Source organism: Enhydra lutris, unplaced genomic scaffold (genome assembly GCF_002288905.1).
Source record: "Enhydra lutris kenyoni isolate GAN:26980312 unplaced genomic scaffold, ASM228890v2 scaffoldscaffold25, whole genome shotgun sequence".
In the NCBI taxonomy this organism is placed as follows: domain Eukaryota; kingdom Metazoa; phylum Chordata; class Mammalia; order Carnivora; family Mustelidae; genus Enhydra; species Enhydra lutris.
In genome coordinates this window covers 8713277-8740774 of record NW_019154109.1, presented here as the reverse complement: position 1 = coordinate 8740774, position 27498 = coordinate 8713277, and the positions used below count along the sequence as shown (strand labels likewise).

The following is a 27498-nucleotide window of genomic DNA, read 5'->3' as shown; positions in this document are numbered from 1 at the left end:
ATTTATTGAGTCCCTATTATATGAAACTAGCTCCTTTTGCCTTCCCAGGGGGATTTTCACGCTGACTTCCAGGCAGTCCTTACTGAAGGATTCTGTACTGGTTTCCGCTCACCTCAGAGCCTCTGTTTTCTTCTGGAGGGATGGGAAGAAAATTCAGGACCAGAACTGACCCCAGGTGTCCCAAAGAAAGGAGCTCTTGGCTTCAGGGAGGGGCAGGGGGTACACTCCCTCCCAGGAGATATATCAAGAAACTCCCCCAGCCCTCTATCTACCCTGTCGGAGCCTCTCCCACAGTGCTCAGTGGGCCTGGGATGGGCAGGCAGCTCTCGTCAAGAAGGCAGGTAGCAGCCTGAGCAGAGCCCTGACCGGGCAGACATTAATTCCTGAGAGTGACAGAGGCCTGTGATTTAGAGACTCGCCGGCTTCCCAGTCACCCTACATATAATTGTGGTAAATCCTGTTTCTTGAGCTCCTTGACCTGATCCTAAGCCCCCATGTCCCCCTGCACCCCACGTGGCAAGTTCGGAGGGCAAGGCGTACTTTCCCCGTGGCACTGGGAGACCAAGGTGCAGAGCTGAGGAGTGCCTTAAGGTTGGGGACAGAATCGGGAACCAGATCTCCATGGCAGCCCCATATGTCCAGCGGGCCCTCAGCTATGGCTCGTCCCCTCACTCAGAGGTCTACTGCCCCCCAACACCCACCCAGCTCTCCCTTCTTCAAAGCAAGCAGTCCCGGGACCCCACCCTTCGGGTGGCCTCAATGGGTTCCATTGTCCAAGAGGCTCTTTGGCTTGACCCCAGCCCTCCGAGCGGCAGGACAGCAAGCTCAGAGAGGGGTCTCCCTTGTCCCCTCCTCAGCCTCTGCTGGCCGCCTTGGGGGAGCCTGTGGGGCAGGGGCCCCGCTGAATGTGACCTATTGTCTTCAGGGTGGATTTAGGAAGTGCCAAGCTCCCATCAAACAGCTCTGCTCCTCAGGTAAAACAAAAAAAGGGCTGTTCATTTAGGAACTTTTCCCCCTTATCTCCTTTTCCTATCTCCTCAGGCTTAGCTATGGTGTAGTGTTCAAAATCACTTCCCCTCAGAGCCAATCAGAAGCCGGGGCTCACCCCGTGGCCCTGAGGTAAAGTTATTTATAAACGCCTCCCTGGATTATTTGAGCAGAGCCCTTTTGCACACCTCGGAACACCTTTCGGCTCCCCGCTCCCCAGACACACCTGCAGCCCTGCCCGGCTGGCTCCTCTCACCCACTGGTAAGCACCCCTCCCGGGGCCTCCGCCATGGGGCTGGGGGTCATCCCTTGGGGAGGGCAGGCAGCGGGGACATAGAGACGAGGGCTGACAGGAGCCCACCGGTCACGGGGTAGGCTGTTGGTCAACCTGAGCCCATGTGGGAAAGCCGCTGGGGCCCCCAAGTGTGAGAGCAGCCCCCAGCCCTTCACCTCTGAGGGGCCCCCAGGGTCCTCCCTTGCATGGAAGGACCTCAGCTGCGGGGCAGGAGGCTGAAGGGGGCAGGTGGGATGGGAGCTCTCGTGGAGGAGGTCTGCCAGACCCCAAAACAGAGTGAGGGGAAAGAGCTAGCTCCTTCCCAAGCGCCGCTTTCCTTCGCAAAGGAAAGAACAAAAATATTGGCTCTTCCTCGGAGCACCGGCCTTTGAAGTTGCTGGCTGTACCGCTCCCCTCTTTTCAAGTCTTGGAAGCAAAAAGCTCTTGATGCCTGGCTCGCTGGCTTGCTTCTGTGTGGCTGTCTCCCCCTCCTTTTGCCCCCCAGATGTTCTCTTTTACTCGTTCACCTCTCCACCAGCTCAGGGCCGCTGTATGGGCGGCATGGGATCCCATCTGTCCCCATTAATCCTGAGAGGTTGGAGGAGGCGGAAGGAAGGGAGCCGGAGGATTAGGAGAGGGTCAGCAAGGGCACAGCTCCATCGGGCCGGGGAAACAGGACCCAGGGGACCTGGTCCCAGGCAAATGCTTCAGCACAGGAGGGTAGGGGTGAGGACAGTGGGGTGGGCCATCTCCATCAGCTCCCCGCTTCCTAACTTCTCATCCTGAGGCTGTGAGGGGTCCCAAGTCACCCTCAGACGGTGCCCGCATTCCTCCAAATCAACCAGTGAGGTCCCCAGCCTAGGTCAAGAAATCTTTTCTCTTTCTAGCATAAATTCCCCACTTACTCTTGGCCCCATCGGGTCTGAGCCACTAGGAGGAAGACCCACTTTCAGAGTGTGCCCCTCGGGTGGGAGAGTGTCCCAAGGAGGGTGAACTAAAGAGAAAGCTATCCCCCCTCCATGGCTTCACTCACATGGACAACCCTCTCCCAGAGCCTCACAATCCTCCCCACTCCCTCCTCACACCCAGAGCCCCACAGTCCTGGTGTTGAGAACCTGGCAAAACCTTCCTCGGGCGGCATGGGCACCAACACACACGTCTCCTCCATCGACTCCATCACCATAATGGCCTCTTCCGGGTGCTTCCCAGGCCTGAAAGACTGTTCTAAATGCTCATCTGGATAAATCCCTGGGGGGCAGAGATGGACTCTTTCTTATCTCTTAATGTCCGGAGCCTTCCCAGAGACTGACACATCATCGTATTTAGAGAGTGTGTGTTGAACTGAACCAAACTGACACCGGTGAGCTCCCTGAAGGAAAGAGGGACCAGTTCTGTGCGGACGACCTTGATCGAGACCAGCAGGGTCCTTCGCTGGTCTCCTTGTCCATTTGCCCACTTCCAAGTAAGACTAACCCTCCTCTCCTTGCAGACTTCTAGGAGTCTATTTTAAGTGTCTGTATCAGGGAGCCCATGACCTTGGTCGGGTCTCCCTGCTGGAATGTGCTTTTCAGAGTCTGACCTCAATCCCTTTTGCTGGAGTTGGTTTTCTTCAGCCCAGCATCCATCTCCGTCCCCAGCAGGGACAGCAGAGAAGGAGGGGAGAGTGGGCGTAGAGATAAGGAGTGGGATTTGGGGCTGGTAACTGTGAATCTCTCGGCTGCAAGTGTCCCCAGACGAGCCAGGGGACAGGAAGGCCACTCAGGGACATCTCCTCGTCCCCTTCAAGTGACTGATGAGGAAATCATGCCAGGATAGAAAAGGGGTAAGAAATTTGCCCAAGAGACATGGGGATAAAATAAAAGGATATTGATAAAAACGCTTTGGAGACCTATAGCCTCTATACCCTCACCTCTCCTGTCAGGGACACAGTCCCCAGCTGAGACGCCAAGCCTCCTATCCCATCCCCAGCTCCCACCCACCAGCCCACTCAGAGATGGCACCTTCCCTGGGGGTCCCGCCCTGGATGAGGCGGGAAGCAAGCGCCACTAAAGCAAAGGGGAAACCTCAGAGTGACCTTTCCTTTCCCAGAGCACAGTGACCGCCCAGGTCGGGACAAGCGATAAGAATGCCAGGGTGAGCTGGCCATGCCAGCGCTGCTCCCGTGCCTGCTCCCGTGCCTGGCACAGGTGGTCATCCAGGAACCCCCCCGCACCCCTCCCCTTCTCCCCCTCCCACACACAGCGGGACTGAGGAGGAAGTCAGCCTGGGCCACAATGACAGAATCACCTCCAGACCTGACCAAAACCCCAGAGTGCTCTTGGCCTCCCAGCTCCCTAGATGTCCTGCCCTCATGAAAAGAGATGTTCTGCTTTTCTTCTCACCAGTTCTGGGAAATTTGAGAGGGACAAGGGCATGAAGAGGGAAGGGGTGGCCTGGCTGTGGCTGCAGGGACAGATAGGAAAAGAAAGGCCAAGAAAGGCAGAATGACCTGCCCGAGGTTGCAGAGAGAGGAGGAGAATCCTCCAGAGTAATCAAAGCGGTAACAATAAGGACACGCTCAGAATCTGTTGCACGCTCCCACAGGCACCGTTCCAAGCCTTTCTACGCATTAACTCGGGCACCATGCCCAAGCCCATCTCTGCCCACAGTTTTGTACAAATGTAGACAGACCCAGTCAGAAACGTGCCCGGGAAGAGATACCCGTGGGCTTTCTTTCGCATGAATTCACTGCAGGGGGGATCCTGATGAGGGGCCCCAAAGAAGCCCGGGAGGAGGTCTACTCAGCCCATACCGCCCCCCACATGGAGTCTATTTCCCCTTTGTTCCCCACCAGCTCCTTAGGGCCGCAAAACCCCTGAATCCCCCTTGCCCCAGATGTGACCCCATTTCCCTGCCAAGCCTTGGAAATTGTCCACACACCCACCCCTCCTACCCTCTGCATGCCCTTTCCTTCTGGCCCTCTACTTCCCTTAAACCCCACAGCTCTCCCCCGCCCCCCCCAAACCAGGTCTCTCCAGCAAATCGGGACCTGCCCCTCCTTCTCTCCACAGAGCAGGAGGCGGCAGGGGCACCCTTTTGTTCCTCAATATTGTCACATGGCACCTGCCATTTCTCCCTGATCCGGTGGGGGAGGGGAGGCGCAGAGGGGCTGACACTGTTTGACGAGAGAGGCCGGGCTCCTTGCTACACACCTAGGGCAACAGAGCCCTCAACTTTTTTCAGCGAGGCTGACATCACTCAGCAGGGCTGTGTTTGTTTAACCAGGGATCAAGTCTTCTGTCCCCTACACCTCTCCCTTTCTTGCTCCCTCTTTCACCTTCCCACCCCTAATCTAGCATTGCAGGAGCCCTCTCCAGGGGTCCCTGGGAACCCCTTCCCTCTCCAGAGCCCGTGCCTCCTGCCACTTGGCCTCTCCCATCCCCCTCTCCCTCTCAGCCCACAGAACTGGCCCGGGGATGAAGTAACCCCCCTCCTAAGCCCCACCCCACCTCAACCCTACTCTTGGAATTAGGAAGTAGGACTGGGCCACCTCCTCACCAGGAGCTGGGGCAGCTCCCATGGCTGCAGATTCGCCACTCAGTCTGTCATTGCCCTGGGAAAGCCAAGGGCATGAAGAGGCGTCAGAGCCCCTACAGAGCTCTGGAGAGGAGAGGCAGAACCTGGGAGTCCTGCCTCGTCAGCTGGGGTGTTCCAAAAGGAGTACTCTGGAGGCCACTGAGGGACGACCCCCAGAAAGCAAGAGCAGGGTCACCCCTGGAAGGTCGGGGACCCAACGGGAGCAGCTAAGATAGAATCCAAGGCCCCCGTTCGAATCCCCATACCACCTCCCGCTAAGACTCAGTCTCTTTATCAACAAAACGAGAAGATTAGACCAGCCTCAGACTTAAGTTCCCTTCTAGACAAAAGTTCTGGAGTGGAGCTGGCTGCTGGGTTCCTCTTCTTTGGTGTGGTACCAAGTCGGGATTGGGAGAGCTCCCAGAGCCTTCTCGATTTCAACACCTTATTTCTTGAATGAAACAGGCAGAGTGTATGGGACCGGGCCGATTTTGCATTCCAGTTAAGCAAGGGAGTTTTTCTCCTCGGTTAGTCTGTGCAAGCGGGAACTCCCCTAGCATCTAGTCCCCATCCATAGGAAGCCTGCCACTGGGGCAGAAACAGTCCTGAGTCATCCCCCTCCCAGAAGGATTTCCACCACCACCACCCCCTTGCCTCCCTCCCTTCCCTGGAAGTGACAGCTGGGAGTAGCCAAAGCCAACACTGGTGTGCAGACTGGAGGGGCTCAAATAAAGGGAGGTCAGAGGAGAAAAAGTGATCCTAGGCCAGGATGGTCAGGAAAAGCTTCATAGAAGAGGAAGAAGAGGAGGAGGAAAAGGGCACGGCAAAGAGGCGAGGGAGGGGAGGGGAGGAGGAGGAACGTAAGCAGGTCTTAAGGCTGGGCTGGTCTAGGGAGGCAGAGTGAGTCAGGACATCGCAGGTAAGGAGGAAAGTGTGGACAGAGCACAGGGGTAAAACGGGGCCAAGCCTGTCTGTGGGGGGGTTGCTGAATGGTGCCAGGGGACCCAGCCAACAATTCTCCCAACTCCACCAAAACAGGGCCAGATGGTGAAAGGATGAACATGCCAAAATAAGGAGTTAGGGTTTGATCCACCTGGAAATGAGGAGGCTGAGGGTTTCTGATAAGGGGGTGTAGGCTGGAGCCGGGGAAATCAAAAGACTAATGCAATAGTCCAGGTGTGCGATAAGAGCTGAGGGGGTGAGGGACAGGAGGGACAGTGGAAAGAAACAGCAATGACATTTGGTGAAGAGCTGAAGGTGGAAGCCGGGTGGGGAAAGAAAGGGCAGGGACATATGTGGAGGTGGCCTGGGTGACAGGGAGGAAGATCCCACTGAGGAAATGGGGAAGTGAGGGGTGCTGGGTTAGCAGGGCTCTGTGGAATCGGATGTTAACCCCCTCCCCCACCCACTAGAACTTAGAACCTTTGAGAGCAGCCTGGCAAGGGGCTTCAGGGGCCCCCCACCACCTGCCAGGGGCACGGAGGCAAGGTCTCCCACTACCCCCTCTTCCAAGGGGCTCTCCCAAAGGGCTCTCTCTTCGGGTCCAGCTCCCCTTGAACATCTAGGCCATTCCTTTGCAGACAGTCTGTTTGGTGGCCGGGGACAGACCCCTTCCTCCAAACCACAAGTCCTTCTCCCAAGCCGGGCTGGAGCTCTGGTTCCTCTGGACGGTCATGCTCCTTACTCATCGCTCCCAGAGGGCCAGCCAGGGAAGCCACTGGAAAGCTAGAGCCTCGCAGCCCCTGGAGAGGGTGGGGAGGAGGCGGGGGAAGGGCATCCACCTCACTGGAGGGTGAAGGGCTGGTTGTCTTTCAGTAGTCTCTCCCAAGACGAAGGAAGCACCCTCCCATCTTAATAATAGTAATCATCACCGTTACCATTTACTGGGCGCCTGGGAAGCCCAGCCACTTCGCACATGCGGTCTCATTTCGTCCTCACAGCGGCCTCCCGGGACTGTTATTATCCCCATTTACAGATGAAGAAACTGAATCTTTGAACCCAGCTCATTCTGGTTCTAAAGCAGGTGCTGGTTTTCTTTACGCCACTCTGTCTCTTGCTTCTCCCACTGAAATGTCTCTTGTGTCATTCCTCTTACTCATGTCTGCCCATGTCTTCTCCAAAACACCATTTATTGATTCGTTCCACAAGCATTTGGTGAGGATGTACAGAGAGCCCGGCGAGGGGCTGGGCATAGGCACTGTGGGCAGTTTCTCTCCCCAGTTCCCTCCCAGCTGGCTATCACCCTGGGGGTTTGCTAGTTATCCCATCTTTGCTTTTAGGCTCTTTTTTTTTTTTTAAGATTTTATTTATTTATTTGAGAGAGAAAGAAAAAGAGAGAGAAAAAACATGAGCAGAGGGGAAGGGCAGAGGGAGAGGGAGAAGGAGGCTCCCCGATGAGCAAGGAGCCCAACGTGGGACTCGATCCCAGGACCCTGAGATCGTGACCTGAGCTGAAGGCAGATGCTCAATTGACTGAGCCACCCAGGTCCCTCTACTTATACGTGCTGACGGGCTTCAGGGTCCCATGAGCAAATGAATGGAATTCACCAGCCCAAACTTCAACAGCTTGGGTAAAATCTTACCGATAATAGCAACTCACATTTGCCTCATGTTTTGTACATTTTAAACATCCCTTTCTTGCCCATAACTCATCTGGTGCTCACAACCCAGTGAGACGGATATGTTACTCTCATTTTACTGACAAGGAATCTGAGGCTTAGCAGGATGATGTCTGTTCCCGCTCACCAGTAAAGCCAGGACCAGAAGCCAGGTTTCTGGACCCTTGTTAATGTACTTTCCATCTCTCTGCCATGGTCTCTTCCACAAAAGTCATCCACCAGCCCGCTCCCTTCTGACAAACCCTATGCACCCAGGTTCTCCCAGAGGAAGCCAAGGGTTGTCCCTAGCCCCCTAAGTGGTTTCTCACTTTCAACCCCATTTCCAATCTTTTGTCAGACTGGCCATGGTCACTCCACACTCCCCACCTCCTTCCTTCAAACCTGCCCTACCTCTTCCCTCTCCCTCCTTCCTCCAAGTTCCCCCCAGGGGGTTCTCCCAGCTGCCAGGAGCAGGGGACAAGAGAAGGGACCAGTCGTTGTAGGAAAGATGGGGGATGGTTCCCATAGGGAGCTCCTCTGGGCCTCAGGGGCCCCGGCACTCAGCTCTGCCCTGCTCAGCTCCTGGAACATCAGCAGCGTTGCGTAAAAAGCAAGGAGGAGAGAAACACAAGTACACAAGGGTGGGGGAAAGGTTAGGCCCAGGAAGCCGTGGGAGAGCCAGCCGGTTCAGACCATCCTGATTTCCCCAAACGCGCCATTATCCCCCTGGGAAAACCTGTTGGTGAAGTCCTAGGTGTCTCTTTCAAGAAGGGTCCTCCTGAGGTCATCTCAGCCATCCCCCTGCCTCCAGGCAGGCCATTTTCTCTATTTCCCCCAAGATGGCTGGCTGAATGGTATGAGCCTTTCTGCCAGGGAAACGGAGGTCTGGAGAGGGCGTCCTGAGGCTTGTGGGGGCACCAGGGCTGGGGCTGGGGGCGGGGGACAGGACCAATGGGCGGATATCCAGCTGTGACTCCTGCCCTTGTACTCCCACCTCCTCTTTGCCTGGTGTGCGGCGGGGGTGACAGTGACGTCACAGGGGTGGCATGCCAGCCACGTGCTGGATGCCAAGCAAAACAGCCAGGGCAAGTGTGTGCCTCATCAGTGCCTGGGAAGGAAGGCCACCAAAAGAAGTGAGTCTGGTGGAAAGACCTGAAAGCGGGAAGGGAGGCACCTTGCTGGGTGGGGGAGGGGAAAAACCAGGATAAAAGCCTGCTGGGCCCGAACTGGAGAGAGAGAGAAGGCCCGGGCTGGCGCTGGCCAGAGATGCCCCTCGTCTCCCCCTCCTCTGCCTCTTCCAAAGCTTGTCAATGCCCCAGACATGAGCCAGCCCAGGCCCCGCTACGTGGTAGACCGAGCTGTATACTCTCTCACCGTCCTTGATGATGAGTTTGAGAAGAAGGACCGGACGTACCCCCTGGGAGAGAAACTTCGCCATGCCTTCAGGTAATATGGCCCAGAGCCCAGATGCCTCTTTCTGCTGCTCCCCACCAAAAATCCCTTCTGCACCGGGGTATGGCTCCTGTACCAGTACGGCTGAGACAGGGCTGGGGGAAGCCGTGGGGAGGGAAGGTTCTGGAACCCTGACTTTAAGATCCTACAAGCTCTCCTGGACTGACGCCCACACCTGGAGTGGGGCTGGGGGCGGGTGTCGGGGAGGGACTAGCAGCCCCAGTTCCAGAAGAGCTGTAGGGCATCTCCAATCCCTGGCATGAGGTCCTGCTGTATTCTCTGTCCACTCAAGTCTCTCTTGGGTTCTTAAGGGAGCTCGAGATGGGCGTGCTACCCCAGGGGCAGTGGGGGCATCAGAGCCCTTCCTTTAATGTCCTTTTCCTCCTGATCAAGACAAATCTGAAGCCATCACCACTCCCTGCCCTTTGTCCTCTTTCCTGCCTAGATGTTCCTTCCTTCTGCAGATCCAGAGATGGTCCAAAGGCAGCCCCTAAATTCCTGGGCTTTCCTAGAGGGGCCCTACCAGGATACGGTCCTTCCAGACCCCCGGGCTCTTTCCACTCTCAGATCTCTGGCACTGTGCTGGGGGGTAGCAGAACCTCACCTCCAATGGGGGCAGGGGGGTTCATGAGATGATCTCTGCTCATCCTGCAGAAACCCGAGGCTATGAGCTTCACCTTCCCTCTTCCTACACTCCTGGCAGACCTTGCTCGGGCCTGGCTGTGGGCTGGCTTGCTCTTCCTCACGCCCCTGGGGAAACAGCTGATTCAGTTACCTGGATTGAGGTCACTGGCAATGGCTGAAGTGGAGATGCTGGTGGAACTGGTTTAGGCTGGGGGAATCACCCACTGGAGTCTTTACTACTAGCCCTGGTCCAACCCTGCTTCTCCCAGAGGCTCCTTTCTGCCAGACTACAGCCAAAGCCTTGGGTGTTCAGTGCTGGGGCACGGTACCCACAGCTGGGCTTCTCGGACAGGCGGGCCCTGCCAGCCTTGGTTCCCAAACATCTGGAGTTTGGGTTGTTTCTGTGCTGGAGGGTTGAGGGTATCTGCTGTTGGCCAAAAAGATTATAGATTAAAACTATGAAGTGGTAGAGGGAACTAACAATTCCCACAAGGCTGGCACTGAGACTTAAACAGTGCCTGACACCCAGAAGGTGCTCCAATAAATATTTGTTCAATGAAGGAATGAATGAATGGCTAGAAACTAATCCCTCTGTCCACTTCCCTCTTGGGCTCTGAAGCCTCTGTAGAGGTGTTTGGCATTTGTTTCCAGCCCTTCTCTGGGGCCTCAGATCGCCTTGCCCAACATACGGCAGGCAGGCTTGCCGCACAGCCAGGCAGGTATGAGCCCCAGGGCGGTGTCTTCCCCTAGTCAGCTCTGTGTTGGGGAGTCCAGTTTCTCTGCCACCAATGAACTTGAGTGAGTTCCTGCAGGGCTGGGTCTCCCTTAGGACAAAGCTTTAGAGATGCTTTCAGCTATTTGCCACTGGTCCAATGCCCTGTCCACCATCCCCAAGATGGGAGAGGCAGCCACCTGCCCCCAGAGGGTGTTGGTGGCGATGCCCTTCCCAGAGTGGAGGCTGGGACAGAAAATCTGTCCAGCATTGTACAAAGCATTGTCTGCATTGATTTTAGTCTTGGGTGCCATCCAGGGGACCCAGGATCAGGGAAACTATTGTTGAACAACAGCAAAGAGCTCGAATTGGTGCCGGGAAGGAAAGGAGTCCTAATCAGAGCAGGCCAGTGAGTCACCACATGGGCCACGAGTATTTGAATTCCCTCAACTGGGAGAAGAAAAGCAAATGCCTCCCACCTCCTTCCAGTCATCAATCCACGAGCTGTCACCCACGAGTTTGTAGGCCCTTGCTCCTACCACTCCTGAGTTTCGATGAAAAGATCTCCAGGTGTTCAACAAACAGGGAAGGAATCAACTTTCCCCACCCTGCCCTGACAAATGAACAGCTCCCCAATTCTTTCCGCACCCCCGATGAATTAACAGTAAGAAGAACTCCAACATCGGAGTCATCACACACGAGGGACGGTGGGTCCGCAGAGGCATACCCTGCAAGCACAATGGAGCTTTCTTTGGGGGGGCGGTGCTGAGAAAGATGCGGTAGCCCCTACTCCGACTGAGTTCCAACACCAGCCAATCATCCATTCATTCAGTTACTCCGCAAATATTTACTAAGCAGCCCGATACAATGTACAAGATACACAAGATGAACAAGACAGCCAGACTCTTGGCCATGGTGGGGTTTGCTGTCCAGTGAGAGTGAGAGATGAAAAGCAAGTAATTACAACGGGGTGTGTACACCAAGCTGCAGAAGCTCAGACCTGGGTGCCCAGCCCTCTGTTCCGTCAGACTCTGGAGAAAGGCCATCTGAGATGGGGGCTGGACCCTATGGCTTGGAAGGCTAAGCGACCCCAAATCTATGCCTTCACACCAAGTCATGTGATGTCCCAGGGGAGCAGCCAGCTTCGGAAGACGCCCAGCTAAAGCCCAGGGCATGTGGACGGCTCCCTAAAGAAAGCCCCGCCCCTTCTCCTCAGTGTCCCCAGCATCAGGCCCAGCGTGGGTGCTTACTGAATGCTGAATGAATTCCGAATGAATGAGTGGATGAATGAATGACCAGGAACGGGACCTTGTAATCCCTCCGCAACTCAGAGTATCCAAACCATGCCGTGCTGACTGGAAGCCTGCCCTCTTCCCTCAGATGTTCCTCGGCCAAGATCAAAGCTGTGGTGTTTGGGCTGCTCCCTGTGCTCTCCTGGCTCCCCAAGTACAAGACCAAAGACTACATCATCCCTGACCTGCTGGGCGGACTCAGTGGTGGATCCATCCAGGTCCCACAAGGTGAGGGGTCCATGCCCTAGGTGGGCTTGGCCTGCCGCTCCCCCCTCCTTCTCTCCCGGCCCCCTGTGACCTCCACAACCCAGCCCTACCCCCTGAGCCTGCAATCTGTTTGTCCTCTGTAGGCATGGCATTTGCTCTGCTGGCCAACCTTCCTGCCGTCAACGGCCTCTACTCCTCCTTCTTCCCCCTCCTCACCTACTTCTTCCTGGGGGGTATACACCAGATGGTGCCAGGTAAGGCCTCTCCCCTCTCAGTGGGCAAGGTGGCCTGGACCCCGAGGACAGGGGGCGTGGCAGAGGGGTTTCTGTCTTCCATCTGCGTTCTCCTAGAGCAGGCGCCCGTTGGTCCTGAAGGGACTGTCACTGTGAGTGTCATTCCTGGGTCCCCTGCGACCTTAGAGAAACCGCGGAACTGCCGTGAGCCCATTTAGCACTCCCTGTTCTGTCCCCCTCCCTGGAATGTGGGGAGCACTCGGTGGACCAGGATATACTGTGAGCCCCAAAGTGCCCAACAGACGTGGGAAACTGCCCCGTCATTCTCACGCTGGTCCCTGCAGGGACACTTGGCGCTCTCTGGTGCTAAGTGACGGGGAGACAAGGGGCCTGCTCACAAGGCCTGTTTCTGGGTCAGGCACTGCTTGCGTTTCCAAGCTCGTTTCTTCGTGCGCCCGACGAAATCACACTAGCAGCCGAGGTGAAAACATCTTGAAAGTGCAGGTCACGGTTACGTGTGAGCAGCTGTTGTGTTGCTGGAGAGGAACGTTGGAGGTGGGGGGACCCATCCCTCCGGGGGCAGGGAAGCTCTGCTGGGCCCCTTTCTGTTGTCCAGGGCTGTGGTCCAAACCACTGACTCGCTGGCTGGGTGGGCACCGCAGGTACCTTTGCCGTTATCAGCATCCTGGTGGGTAACATCTGTCTGCAGCTGGCCCCAGAGTCGAAGTTCTGGGTCTTCGACAATGCCACCAACAAGAGCTACGTGGACACGGCGGCCATGGAGGCTGAGAGGCTGCACGTGTCCGCAACGCTGGCCTGCCTGACGGCCATCATCCAGGTGAGGGGACGGCCGCGTCCCTGCCGAGGGCTCAGCCTCGGGAGAGCATCTTTTCCGTCCTGCCCCTGCCTCCAAGGCCTAGTTTTTGACACTGAAGCTGATTCAAGACTCTACCTCCTCCCACTTCCCCATTCCCAGGGCCATAAAAGACCTCCAGAAATCGGTGTCTCTCCTCACCTGCCTCCCGCAGGTCCCTGAGACCAGCATCTGCCCCTGGTAAAACTGTCCCGAGTCCCAGACTATCCGGAAGGCTCACCGACTCTCTCTGCCACCCTCTCCAATGCCCGTCCCTCTGCCAACACAGTTGTCCTAGTTCTCTAACATCCCTCAGCCCCTCCACCTCCTCTACCCCAAGCCACAGCCTCACCTGTTCCACATCAGTTACACAAATGGCAGAGGCCTCTGCTAGGTTGTTTGTTTGTTTTGGTTTTTGGGGTTTGTTTGGTTTTTTTTTTTTTTTTTGGTGGGGGGGCTTGGTGTTTTTTGTTTTAGGATTTTATTGATTTGAGAAAGAGAGAGACAGCATGAGCAGAGGGAGGAGCAGACGCAGAAGGAGAAGCAGACCCCACCCAGCAGGGGGCCCAATGTGGGGCTCCATCCCAGGACCTGAGCCGAAGGCAGACGCTTAACCAACTGAGCCACCTGGGCGCCCCTCTGCTAGGTTTTATGACGGGAAACACTGCCTGGTGGGACACTAGAGCAGGAAGCAACCAACCTCAGACAACGCCTTTAATTCGTCCGCTCATTCACTTAATGTTTCTGGTTGCTTCTCTGTGCTAGGAGCTGGGCTAGGCCTCAGGGGAACAATAAGCAGAGAAGGGGCCCGGTTCCCCAGGAGCTCCCAGCCCAGCAGAGGAAGTAGTCATGTCAACAGATCAACATGTAGGCCGTGAGATAAGCTGCGTAGCAGAGCTGTGTTCAAAGGGTGTGGGAGCAGCGAAGAGCGAGTCCAGAGTCGGGGAAGGCCTCGCCTCAGAGAGGAGGTGACATTTGACCTGAGTCTAAAGGATGAGTAGAGGTTGGCTGGGAACCGAACAAAAGAGGCGCAGAAAGACAGTCCAGGCAGAGGGAATGTACCCCAAAGCATGGAGACCTGAGGGTGTGAACTGACCAGGGAATGATGAGGCAAGAAGTTTGGGGTGGCTGGACAGCAAGTGGCTTTTGGGGATGGGCCAGAGATGGGGCTGGAAATAGAGGCAGAGGCTAGACAATGGAGGCTGAGGTCCGTCCCCTACACAGTGCCTCTGGGTGGGATTGGCGGTCTCTAAGGTCATTCAGGCCACAGAGAGGAGAAGTGGGAAGTGGTTTAGAAGGACCAAAGAAGGGGCCTGTCAGGAGACTCTGCAGAGGCCCAGGCAAGACTCACGAGGGCTAGACCAGGGTGGCGGTCACAGAGAGGGCCCCTGCGACGGGGCAGACTTATGGAACATTTGGCCAGGGCCGTTAAAGGCGTTGGTGGTAGGCTGGATGTGGGGTTGAGGGAGGATGACCCCCAAGTTTTTGGTTAGCCCACTGGGTGGATGGTGGTGTCGTCTACTGAGAGAGGAGGGGCCTCTCTGGGGGAGGACCTGGTGTATTCTTCAGATAAGAAAACCAAAGCCAGAGAGAGGAAGCGACAAAGAGGCCTATGCCCCCAAGCCGACTCGGGATCCGCCTGGCACAGCAGAGGGCCAGACCCTGTCATAAAGGGCTCATTTCCTTGGGGCTGCTGCCTGGAACTCCAGCGCAGGTTTGGGTCCAGCCGATGCCGGCGCTGCCAACCCCTCTCATTCATCCCCCCCACCCCCACCCCTCTCGTCTCAGATGGGCCTGGGCTTCGTGCAGTTTGGTTTTGTGGCCATCTACCTGTCCGAGTCCTTCATCCGGGGCTTCATGACGGCGGCCGGCCTGCAGATCCTGATCTCGGTGCTCAAGTACATCTTTGGACTGACCATCCCTTCCTACGCAGGCCCGGGGTCCATCATCTTTGTGAGTCTAGGAGCACACCCCTGCAGATGGGGAGGGGCTCAAGCAGGCACAGAGCAGGGGTTACTGTTGTAAGAAGCTGTGAGCTCCTCCTTACACGATGTTGGCAAACAAGGTTGACCCCCGGTTGACCCACGGTTCCGAGAGGATTCTCTGGGGGCTCCCACTTTGGGAGCAAAGGTGAAACCATGACCTTGAGGGCTCACTGAGGCTCTCTATGGTTAATCCCTGCAGAAAAGGAGTTGTCCATTCTCCATCAGTTCCTTGATGTAGTGCCTCAACCCCTCCTTGCCTGGGAATTCCTTCCTTACATCTTATCTCCAACTCTCTTCCTTGAGCTCAGATTCTTTCTAGAGAAAGAGAGAAAAAGAATCAGCATTCCCACACTTTTGCGTGAACTCCCAGCAAACCCTTTGGGAGAGGCAGGAGGAAAATGGGGAGCTGTGGGAGACCAGGGTCTGAATACTGCTTTGGTGTGCCTCCATTCACATTGATGACATCCTTCCACTGGGTTAGACACCCAAGGGTGGGGATAGCACAGGAAGAAGAGGTGGGAGTCCATGAGCATGGCGCTCTCTCCCCCAGACCTTCATTGACATTTGCAAAAACCTCCCCCACACCAACATCGCCTCGCTCATCTTCGCCCTCATCAGTGGCGTCTTCCTGGTGCTGGTGAAGGAACTCAACGCTCGCTATATGCACAGGATCCGCTTCCCCATCCCTACGGAGATGATCGTGGTAAGGACCCTGTCTGGGGCTGGAGTGTTGGGGTCAGGCTGGAGAGGCCATGAGAAATGGAGTTCAGCTCCACCCAAGGCCAAGGGAGCCCCTACCGACCTTTGCCTCCCCCTCCACTGGCAGCCAGTAGAACCGGAGGTTGGGTAAATCCATTCTATCTCCCTGTACATGGCTCCCACTCTTCCTGCTCCTTGGGTTGTTCCCCTTTGATGGAGAAGGAGAGTTGGATTTGGGGTCCCCAGAGAAAAGGGAGGCTTGGGAGAGCCCTGCCCTGCCCATCCCCATTCTGCATTTTGGGGTTTGCAGGTGGTGGTGGCGACAGCTATCTCTGGGGGCTGTAAGATGCCCCAAAAGTATCACATGCAGATCGTGGGAGAGATCCAACATGGGTGAGTCCGGGTGCCCAAGAAGCCTGCCCACCCCCCCAACAACATGTCCTGCATGAAGGCCTGGGCTCAGAGACCCAGAGAGGACAATCTCGATGAGGAAGCACTGTAGATTCTATGATAATGACCAAGTGGAAATGATTCCTGTTATTTGTTTTGGAAGAGAGCCATGCAATCAGCCAATGCTAGCTGTATTACAAACAGCGAATCTTAACTACCACACAGCTCCCCAAATGTCCCATTTACTGGATGCTGCCAGAGCAAAGCCTCTCTGATCAGCCCTTTGCCGGCTCTTCGCCTGCTCTAATGTGTTGGAAGCTATTAGCCTCAAAACAACACGTATGGAGCATCGACTGTGTGCCAGGCACCACGCCGGGCCCTGGGAGGGGAAGGTGGTGCCTGTGTTGCAGGGCTGGAGAGAAGGCTGGAGGGGGAGAGGGAGAGAGCGGGGAGTTGGGGATTGTGGATCTGTGGACCAGTGAGCACAGAGTCCAGAACCTGGGCGTGAACACACAAGACCCCACCAATTACTGGCTTTAGGACCTCAGAGGAGTGAGTTTCTACGTCTTGGTTTCTGCTTTGTTGACGGGAGTGATGGCAGCTGCCCCAGAGGGTCATACTGAGGACGTAGACCCAGGCACACTGCGGGGCCTGGCTGGTCCCCGTGGGTTGAGAAAGGACTCGCCCTCCTTTTCTCACACTTCCGGGCCCTGCCTGCTCTCTGGCTCCTTGGCAGGTTCCCCACTCCCGTGTTGCCTGTGGTTTCCCAGTGGAAGGACATGATGGGCACGGCCTTCTCGCTGGCCATTGTGGGCTACGTCATCAACCTGGCCATGGGCCGGACCCTGGCCAGCAAGCACGGCTATGATGTGGATTCGAACCAGGTAGGTCCAGCCACTGCTGGCAGGGCAAAGCAGGATGGGCCCCATCCCACAGATGCCTGGCGACAAGTACTGTGGGGCTCTTGGGGCTGCGGTGAGCAAGGTGCCTGCCAGTGAGCAGGAGGGGCTCGGACCACAGGAGGCTGCCTTCAGCTTGCTTGGGAGTGTCTGGCCTTCTAGCTGTAGGGTCATTCTCAAGTCCGAGGCCCAACATCCAGCTTGCATGGATGACTATGTTTGGTCTCTACCTGCTGCCCGCCCCCCATAGCCCCCACCTCCGATCCTGCCCCTGTCCCCACAGGAGATGATCGCCCTGGGTTGCAGCAACTTCTTTGGCTCCTTCTTTAAAATCCACGTCATTTGCTGTGCCCTCTCTGTCACTCTGGCTGTGGATGGAGCTGGAGGAAAGTCCCAGGTGAGTGCTGTAGCAGGGCAGTTGGGGGGAGAGGTGAGAGGGAAACAAAACAGCGGCCCCAGAGAAGCCGGGGCACCTGCAAGCCGGGCCAGCTGCTTCTCCAACCTTACTCTCCCCTCATCGGTCTCCACTCCACCAAAGGCATCTGTTGGAAATAAGTCAAGAATGAGAATTTCACCCCTATGCCCTGTTCCCAACTCTTTCTCTGGAACAGGTGGCAAGCCTGTGTGTGTCCCTGGTCGTGATGATCACCATGCTGGTCTTGGGGTCCTATCTATACCCTCTCCCCAAGGTAAGAGTGCAGCGGGAGAGTGGAGGCAGACAGGAAACTCCAGTAAGAACAATCCCTAGGCATTGTGTAACCCTCTACAAAGTGACGACATGGTCACGCTTTGTCCCGATCACAACCTGTGAAGTAGACAACACAGGGTTTACTTTCCTCCTTTTATAGGTGGGGAAACTGAGGCTGAGGAAGTCTTAATGATCTGTGGTGATACAGCTCATAGCGCAGGGCTGGTCACCAACTCCAGCCTTCTGACCCCAGTGTCAGTCCCCCCACCAGTGTTTACAAGTGCTTAGGAGTGTCTGACTCGGAAGGCTCTGGGCACCGGGGGGTTTGTCGAGGGGGGAGGGGTGGCATGGAGAAGGGCCAGGAGGGGACCCACGGCCTTGGACCTGCACTCTCCAGCCCTAAGATGGAGTGCAGAGATCTGGGGGCTCTGCCAGCAGAGATGTTCTGGAACTGCAGCTTTGTCCTGCGAGATACCAGGGTTGGGGGTGTGTAGGATGGGAGGAAGAAGGGGGGTCCCCCAGGTGAGGAAGAATGATGTTCTGTTTCTCCAGTCTGTGCTGGGAGCACTGATCGCTGTCAACCTCAAGAACTCACTCAGGCAACTCGCTGACCCTTACTACCTGTGGAAGAAGAGCAAGCTGGACTGTGTAGGTATAGGGGGGGCCTCTGGGTACCCCTCCAGGCCCCTGGTTCCCTCCTCCAACCCCACAGCCCCGTCAGATCTTTCTGTCCGTGATCCCTTTGCTCTGCGGCTCCCTCGTTGCGGAACCAGCTACCAAGAGCCCAGGGTTTGGAGTGAGACATCCTGTGTTCACACCCTATCTCAGCTGCTCACTGGCTCTGTGCTTGGCCCTAAACCAGCAAGTCCCTTAACTTCTCTGAGTCTTGGCTTTCTCATCTGAGAAATGGGTATCTTATACTCTATACCCACCCCCGCCCCGGGGGTGTTTATGAGGAAGAAATGAGATAATACAAGCAAGAAGCATGTTATCTGAATTGTACCCCGGGTCCAGTAAAACGTAGCTATGGTTATTTTTAGGATCTGTAGTTGCAAATAAAAGCAAAAGCAGAAAGAAATAGTTCTAAAAAAACAGTGACAACAAAAACCCTAGAACCTAAAGCCCGTGTATCAGGATCTTGAGTGAGTTGCCAGATTTCTCTGGAGTGCTGTTTCCTCCTCTGTAATGGGGATGACAGTCACGGCCGCATCACACACTGGGGTTGAGGATTAAATGAGATCATATGGGAAAGCACCGAGCAGCCATGCAACGCTCAGCAAACATGACTGTTTTGATTAGTCACGGTCCCAACACATCTTGCATTGGACAAGATTATTCAGATTACCAGGTACTAATAACTACAACCACCATCCCCAGTTAAGCTCCACCATAACTTATGAGAGGATTTACTGACTTCTTTTCAAGATGATGAAACCCAGGGGCCGCTGGCTGACTCACTCAGACGAACGTGCAACTCTTGATCTCTGGGTCGTGAGATCGAGCCCCACATCGGGTATAGAGATGACTTAGATACATAAAACTTGAAAAAAAAAAAAGATAAGGAAACCAAGGCTCAGAGAGGTTACAGAACTCGTCAAAGGCCACAGGGGTGGTAAGTAGTAGTCAGGATTGGAACCCAAATCTTAGACAGGCAAACCTCTGCGTGGTACTGTCTCCTGGGGTTGCCTACATGAGGAAAATCCTTAAAGCCAGAGAAGTGAGCGGTCCATCCGGGGTCCCCCAGTGAGTGATGAGGATAGGGGAAAGTAATGTTCCAATGCCCACCCTAATGATCTGCTTTTTACAATAATCCTCCACCATGACAATCGTCCCTGATATTTACATTGTGTTTGGGCTCCTGTCTGAGCCTCACTGTTCTCTACAGGAATGTGGGCAGATTTGTTTCCTTTAGAGGAATTTGGGAGACTGTAAAGGACAATCAAGGGGTCCAACCAACAGCATCCAACCCTGCCCCCACCCACATAGCCAGACCCGAGGCGGGTAGGCGGGGAAGACCACTGAGCCTGTGTCGGGCATACACAGCCTCCCGTTAGGTGGAGAAAGGGAGCTCACGCTTGTGGAGTGACCACTGGGTGCCCGTCGCTAGGCTAGGAACTTTAGGTGGCTTAGCTCTTTCATCTTTTCATGAAACAGGTGTCACTGCTCCCCTTTTGTGGGTCAGGCAACTTGGCTCACATCACTAGTGAGTGGGAGAATGAAAGTTTGAACCCGGGTGGATCTGACCCTCATGCCCTCAGTGTGCTCCATGCTGCCTCCCTGGGTGGCCTGGCCGTCTCCTAAAAACCCAGCGAGCTTCCTAGCCACGCTCCACCTGGGGGAGACGGGCAAGCGCACCCAGAGCCGCAATACATAAGACAGGGCAAAAACACCGTGAAAAGGGGAAGACGGGTCTGAGTTTGCAAAAACAGGCCTTGGCCTGTTGAATGGCCTTGGCTATTCCCAAAAGACCTCCCAGAAGAGGCAGCCTTCTCCCCAGGCCTGCTCTGACGTGTCTGTCCTCACAGTGTGTCTGGATGGTAAGCTTCCTATCTTCGTTCTTCCTGAGCCTGCCATACGGTGTGGCCGTGGGCGTCGCCTTCTCCGCCCTGGTGGTGGTCTTCCAGACTCAGTTGTAAGTAACGGCCCCCCACCCCCGCAAGGCACAGCAGTGGGGCCCCCCCCGCGCCCAGGCTGGGCTGACTGACTGCCATATCCCGAAAGCCCCAGAGGAAGCCCTCCTGGGCTCAGAGGGCTGGGGGCCAGACAAAGTAGGAGAAGAACAGGAGTCTGTCCAAGGGCATTGCCAGTCCCCAGACCAAACGGGACCCTCCCCAGGGAAATACCAGGCCAGAGGACAGATGCCATGTCCTTCCTATAAAAAGGTTAAAGGGTACAGGCCAGGGGCACCGCAGGAAGAGGTTTCAGGCCAGGGCAGGAAGGATGTTCTATGTGAGGGTAGCACAGTCTTCTTTCCTTGAGAACTCAGAACCAGGAAGTGGTGACTTCGGGGCCACCCAAGCTTGTCACCTCACATACTCTACCTCTTCTCTGTGCTGAGCCCCAGGCTGGGAGCTATGTCAAGGCCCCACCTGTCATCCTTCAGGTCATAGCCCAGCCATAGGCCACCAGGCATGTGTCTCCAGTATAGAAAGACCAACCCAGCATGCCCGGGGAGGAGAAAGGGACCCCGTCCCATCCTGCTTCTGCCCCCGCTCCCATCCCAGCATCCTTCTAGGCCCACTGGCTTTTAGCATGATCTTTTTTTTTTTCCTTTTCCTTGTTCACCCAGTCGAAATGGCTATGCTTTGGCCCAGGTCATGGACACTGACATTTATGTTAATCCCAAGACCTATAATAGGGTAAGTAATCCAAAGTTAAGACCTATTTCTTTTGCCCTGCCCCCACCCCAAAGAAAAGAGGGTTAAAAAAAAAAAAAAGCCAATAAAGACATGTCTGCCACCTGAGCTCAGTCTCCCTGTCCTAGGTCCAGGAAATCGAAGGGGTTAAGATTGTCACTTACTGCTCCCCTCTCTACTTTGCCAACTCGGAGATCTTCAGGCAAAAGGTCATTGCCAAGGTAGGATTCAGGACTCTGGTGGCCAGAGGGGCTGATCAGAGAAGATGGGAGAAAGAGGGCTGGGAGACAGGCCACCTCCAAAGAGGTCCAAACTGCAATTGTTCTCTCCCTGCAGACGGGTGTGGACCCCCAGAAAGTGCTGCTGGCCAAGCAAAAATACCTCAGGAGGCAGGAGAAGGGGAGGCTGAGGCCCACACAGCAGAGGAAGTCTCTGTTTATGAAAACCAAGGTGAACTGACGCTAGGAGGAGCCTATCCTCCTGGATCCTGCCCCCGGGGCCCCCCTCCCAGCACCCCTTGAAGCAAAGACATAAAGTCTCTGGGCGTTCTTCCCCTTGGGTGAGGGGACGCCAGCTCCCGGGGGTAACCACAGAGCCCCACGGCCCCTCCTCATTTTCTGGCTAAGATGGGATGTGGCGCATAGACTTACAAACAACAACAAATGGGGAGCAGCGGTGAATTTGCTGGGGTGCCCACCCAGGTTAGATGTGAGGGTGGGAGTTCTCGGGCACGGTTGTTTCCAGAGGCACTTTCTCCCACAGCGGAGTGGGCCGAGGCGTCCTCGCCTCTCCCGGATGCCTCCTCCAGCGTTGTCTGGATGGTGGGAAACTGAGCACGCAGTTCCCGCCTGGGGAAAGGCCGTTGGGAGGTGCCCTCCCTGCGGGTTTCTGGGGGCTCGTATTCACCACCTTGACATTCTTGACGTTACTGCCCCCCCCCCCCGCACATTCCTTGCCCCTGCCTCAACTATAGCAAAGTCTGATTCAGTTTGATGATGCCCTGCCCCCCACCCCCCCACCCCCAGACTGTCTCCCTGCAGGAGCTTCAGCAGGACTTCGAGAACGCCTCCCCGACGGACCCCAACAACAATCAGACTCCTGCTAATGGCGCCAGCGTCTCCTACATCACCTTCAGCCCTGACAGCTCCCCAGCGGCCCACTGTGAGCCACCAGCCTCCGCTGAGACCCCCAGTGAGCCCAGTGACATGCTGGCCAGCGTCCCACCCTTTGTCACCTTCCACACCATCATCCTTGATATGAGTGGGGTCAGCTTTGTGGACTTGATGGGCATCAAAGCCCTGGGCAAGGTGAGGCCCCAGGCAGAGGGAGTGGCAGCCCACCCTCCACCCCAACACCCTCCCCGCTGCTCTCCCACACTCCCTTTCCTTGGAGCCCTCATATTGACAAGGGAGGTTTCATTCATTTCAAAAGGGAGCTTTCTTCCGGACATGACCAGGAGAGGTTGCTCTCTGCAAAGCAGGCCTAGACAGCCCACAGTGATGAGCAGCTGGAAAGGAATCCCAGAGGGATAGTTGCTGTCCCACCTGCCTTAGCCCCTGTCTCTAGCAGAGAGACATCCCAAGGTCCTTCTCAGGCCACCAGGAACCCACCCCGGGGTCCTCTGAGTAGAGTCCAGCCCGGCCTCGGTTCACGGTCTGCTGTTCCTTCCCACCCTCACCCAGACACTCCAACATCAGCCAATTCCAGTCCAGTGAGAAGAGAAGAAGACATAATATTAATGCCCACATTCTCAGGCCAAACCGGCAGTCCATGGGACACTCTGAGTAGAGGTATCTATCCATCTGATACATTTTCAGCAATACCTCTGATGGTAGGGAGTCAGCAAGCCTCAGAGCTAGCTCAGATAGAGGCAGCCCGGGAAAACCGAGGCCTATGGAGAGCACAGAGACCGAGTATCACACACAGAGCATCTGCTGGGTGCCCGAAAGACCCCATCCCCAGCCGTGGGCTCAGCCTGCTTCCCTAGCCAGGACCTGGAGTCTAGGCCTGTCTCCAGCCTCCCCGCAGCTTCTGCCTGAAGCTGCAGTGTTGGGAGAGAGGTGAAATCCGGACATTCAAGCAACTGAGGGAAAACCTCTGACCCCACAAGAAGGGGCCACGGTGTCTTTAAGTACCCGCCTCATTGGCAAAGTCCATTTCTGTCCTGCTTTCCAGAAAAGCTGGCGGCCAGCACTCCAGGGAGAAGGGGTGTGCTTTGCTGCTATGTTTATCTCTGGCTGCCAGGATGCTTGGGGCTGCTTGTTTGTTTGGCTTCCCCTCTGAAGTGCGTTTTGTGAATCACTTTTGAGACCTACTCAGAACATTCCTTTCCTTTTGTCTCCCTGTCCCAATACCCTTCCCCCAACACTTCTAGCTGAGCTCCACCTATGGGAAGATCGGTGTGAAGGTCTTCTTGGTGAACATCCACGGTGAGAGAAGGAGGACATTTAGAGGACCGGAAGGTTGGGAGTTGGGGGGGAGGGGAGGATCGGGTTGGCGGAACGCTGCATGGGAGGGTGGACACGAGAGCACTCAAATAACTCCCCCCACCCCCGCCACTGCCTGTGCCTAAGTGCTTGGAGCACAAGTCAGAAGAGACTGTGGCCAGACTGGGGAAACAGCCTAGAGGTATCAGTAACGGAAGGAGGTGGGAAAGCGGGGGTGTGACATCTAAAAGGGACGACCGGGATTCTAATTTGCCCCACTACTAATTTGCCTGCACCCTTGGCCAAGTCACTTCATGTCTAGGCATCAGTTTCTACTTCTGTCAAATTAGGGGGTTGACTAGATGAATTTGGGGTCTTCTCCAAACCTGCGAGCCCGTGAATGAGCAGATAGCACACACGCATGGTAGCTCTCTGGGGAACACACACAGGCACACTGTTTTATATACACACCATCTCTGAAGGCTGCGTAGACATGGCCCTGAGGACATGTCCACAGAGCAGAAGACTTTCACATCATCTATGCAGATGCAGAGTGCGAGGTCGTGGACCAAAAGCAAGGACACACAGACATATAACAGGACTGACGGGGCCCATACACCGCACTTCCTGCAGAGATCCAGAGCCCTCCTGGGGGCTGGCCCAACTTCAGAATTAGCCTGAGCAGGACCCAGGCTCCAAGGAACCTGCTCAGAGGGAGAACCTGCAATGGCAGTTAGAGTCAGTGGGCTCCTCCCTCACTGGACAGTCCTCCAGAAATCTTCTCCAGCATTTGGTAAAAGTAAGGGCTTTTCCATGCATTGGAGGTTGTGGGAAAGGTCTAGAGAAACGAGAGGAAGAACAAACCGTCCAGGGATAGAATTGCCAGCAGCCTGCTTGTAGACGGTTTAGCCTTTCCCTCTCAATCCCCACAAAGTACCGACTCTCTAAATCAGAGAGTCCCTTCTGCCCTGGGTTGGAGGTTCGGCATCTTCAAGCTCATGGTGCCCTCTGCTGTCCAGAATGGATACTGCAAGGCCAATGCCTTGGTCTGGCCTTCGGGAATGCCCCAAGGAGCACAACCCTCAGTCCTCTCTCTTTCCCTTCCTTCCCTGTCAGCATCCTTCCTCCACCCCCAGCTCCAGACCACATGACTGTTATCTTTCTGAAAGCCTTTTCCTCCTTCCAGCCCAGGTGTACAACGACATCAGCCACGGCGGCGTCTTTGAAGATGGGTGTCTAGAGCGCGACCACGTCTTTCCCAGCATACATGATGCTGTCCTCTTTGCCCAGGCAAACGCCAGAGAAGTGGCCCCAGGACGTGACTTCCAAGGGGTAAGGTCCCTGCACGTTGGGAAGCCAAGGCCCCGGGGCACTGAAATGGCAAGACGGGGGGCATGAGCAAGAACATAGGAGAAGGTTTGGGTTCCAACACCAAGTCTGTCCTTTCACGTTTCTAAAACTGTCATTACAGAGTTCCTTATCTGTAGAACAAGCAACCTAAATTAACTTTACCTACCTCACAGCGTTTTTCTTTTGCTTCCTTTTTAAGATTAACTGATAATCATGCCTTTTGTGTCAGTTGAAAGCACTTTGTCTACTGTAATATGTTTTATTAGTATTAATTTCCAGGTCACACAAACACTCAAAGCATATTAGAGTATGCCCAGGATTCTGGCATTGTCTACCTGCCCTCCTCCTTCACTAGTTCTAGAAAAGGTTTGGGGCAAGGGAGGGGAGTGATTCTGCCCGTTTTAATCTAGCAGAGCTTAGAGGTTTCAGCCTGGTGATGGATGAAGAAGCTGGATCCAAGTTTGGTCTCAGTTTCTTGACATTTATTTGTTAGCTCACTAAGTGGTATGCAAATGAGCTACAAATCACACTGTCTAGGACTCCAGAAAGCTGGGAGGCAGAAGAACTCCACCCCACTGACTGGGGTCCCGGACTGGACCTCACCAGCCTCCCCCCCATTCCACTCCCAGAGTCCCTCCCAGCTCAGCAGCCCCTGCCCTTGGTGTCCCAAGACTCCATGTCCCAGACCTCCTTATATATAAAACCTCCCCTGTCCTGGGTCTTAAGAAAGGCTTTTCTGGCCCCGAAGCAACCATTTGCTCTTTGCTGTAAGAGACTGATGAAGGTGAAGCCATCTGTTCTAAGTGCTGAAAGACTGCCCAGGAAAACAGGGCCCTGGCACCCGTCTTCCACTCTTAGAACAACTGAGCAGGAAGAACAGGCCTTTGGGCTCCACAGAGCAAAAAGACGGAGATTCTGGAAGAATCCTCATCATTTATTACTGCAGAAATTATGCCCAGTTACTATGGTTATAGATCTAAAATGATTTATGGATGTAGAATGTATTTATATTTATACTTACATATTACAAAATATATTCACATATACATAGGTGTATATATGTAAATTATACACACATGCACACCCCTTTTCGACAGCATCGTGAGGTATAAAGCCCACCAAGTGAGTTCAATCATCCTACTTTTGCAGATGAGGAAACAGATTCCCAGAGAAGGGAAATGGATTCCCCAAGGTCAGGCAGCTAGCCAGTCGTCCTTGTCAGTTTGGCCAACCTCCCCTGCCTCTAAGGTGCCCACAAAGGAGGGCAGCCCCAGATGCACCCCTCTGCTGTAAGGGGGAGGGCCACCCGTGCTACCTTTTGTGAGGTAGATGAGGGAGGGGAGGGAAGAAGCAAGAGGGCAAGTCATATGGCAGAAAACCCTCCGGAAGCTGCCACGTGCACCAGACTGTGTCATCCAATCATGGAGCTCATCCTGCACCCATCTTCCCCCCTTCCAGGCTCCAGTGGACCCGGAGCTGTCCTTATATGATTTGGAGGAGGATAGCCCCAGCTACTGGGACTTAGAGCAGGTGAGCTGAGGGGCAGCAGGTATGGGGGGTGGGGGGTCAGGAGCGGGAAGGAGACCCTCCCAAACCCAAGGTGTTCACCGGGCTCTCTCCCCACCAAGCCAGAGCCGGCCCCTTGAAGGCCACAATGTTGCTCTCTCAACTCTCCTGTAATAGCAGATCCCACCTCTTCTCACTCCCTGACAGGCATCATGGGGGGAAGGGGGAGACACGGGACAAGGTTCTCAGGAGGTGACGTCTATGCTGAACTCTGCACCGTATCCACACATGATCTGGGACGGGCACACAACACACGAGGCCCCCGTTTCTATCACTGTAGAGCAGGGGAGCTGTGGGGGACGGCTGGCCCCGTCTACCTCACAGGATCCGTGAGGGATTCACATGTTCCTTCACGAATGCAACAGACATGTGAGGACTGCTTGCCTGGCGCAGTTCCAGGGTGGGTATCCAGCGCTGAGACCCCTGCCCTCAGGACACTTCTATTTGGGGAGGGTCAGAAGAATTCGAAGACTACAAATGTTGTCGCCTACAGCCAGCCCTTTAGCGCTCGTGGCCACGCAGCGGGGAAGCGTCAGCATCCCCACAGGGCCCCGTCGTCCTGACAGGGAAACTAGGACCACCCCACTGCCATGACTTACAAGAAACCCAGATGACTAGCTGGGGAGGAGTCTGGCTTCGGGCCTGGGGGTCACATCTCACTTTGTACTTCTCATTCCTTCTGGGCTTGAGTTCCATGTCCTCTGAACAGGTCTCTGGGAGTGCTGATGGCGTGTGGGAGGCATTAGGAAAGAGAGCCGGAGCTACAAAGACTTGGCAGGCTGATTTCTGTTCTCCCATGGAATCTCCAGCACATTCCAAAAACCTTGGCTAGGCCCCCGAACAGCTTATCAGAGCAAGAAAGGACTTTAGAGCGTGTCTGATCTTCCTCCTCCTGTCAGCTAACAAAGAAAGTGAAGCTGAAAAGGAGGAGGGACACATGGAGGTCACAGAGCCTGCCAGAGGTGATTCTGAGCAGGTTCCAAGCATCTCCTCTCCTCACCTCTGTACCAGTTTGCCTCTTAGGCAGGGCCCGCCTCTCCCCCGCTCACACTCACACTCACATGCTTCCTCAGGAAGCTCTCTCGGGCCAGAGGCTCATAGGGTCACCTCACGGTTGCAGCCACTGTGAATCTGAGAGGTCTAACGCCCTCCCTTCCCCTCCCTTGTCCTCCTGCAGGAGATGTTCGGGAGTATGTTTCACACGGAGACCCTGACTGCCCTGTGAGGGCCCAGCCAGCCCTCCATACTGTCTCCAGAGCACATGGCATCCGGGACTCCCAAGAAGAACGAGCCTGGGGTCATGAGGTAGAGGAGAGCACATCCACCAGGACCTCCGCTCCTCCCTACCCTCCC

The 27498-nt window shown here is 55.3% G+C and overlaps 1 protein-coding gene across 1 annotated transcript; it reads left to right on the top strand.

Moving 5' to 3' along the window:
• The first annotated feature begins 8734 nt into the window (after positions 1-8734).
• On the top strand, positions 8735-27370 carry LOC111151118 (solute carrier family 26 member 9). Its single transcript, XM_022508903.1, has 20 exons — positions 8735-8859; positions 11582-11721; positions 11844-11954; positions 12596-12771; positions 14575-14739; positions 15322-15474; positions 15781-15863; positions 16597-16744; positions 17043-17156; positions 17371-17448; positions 18000-18095; positions 19973-20079; positions 20737-20806; positions 20932-21024; positions 21140-21253; positions 21829-22110; positions 23178-23232; positions 24416-24561; positions 26038-26109; positions 27323-27370. The coding sequence occupies exons 1-20, from the start codon at positions 8735-8737 to the stop codon at positions 27368-27370; spliced, it is 2376 nt and encodes a 791-aa protein (XP_022364611.1).
• Positions 27371-27498: the final 128 nt, after the last annotated feature.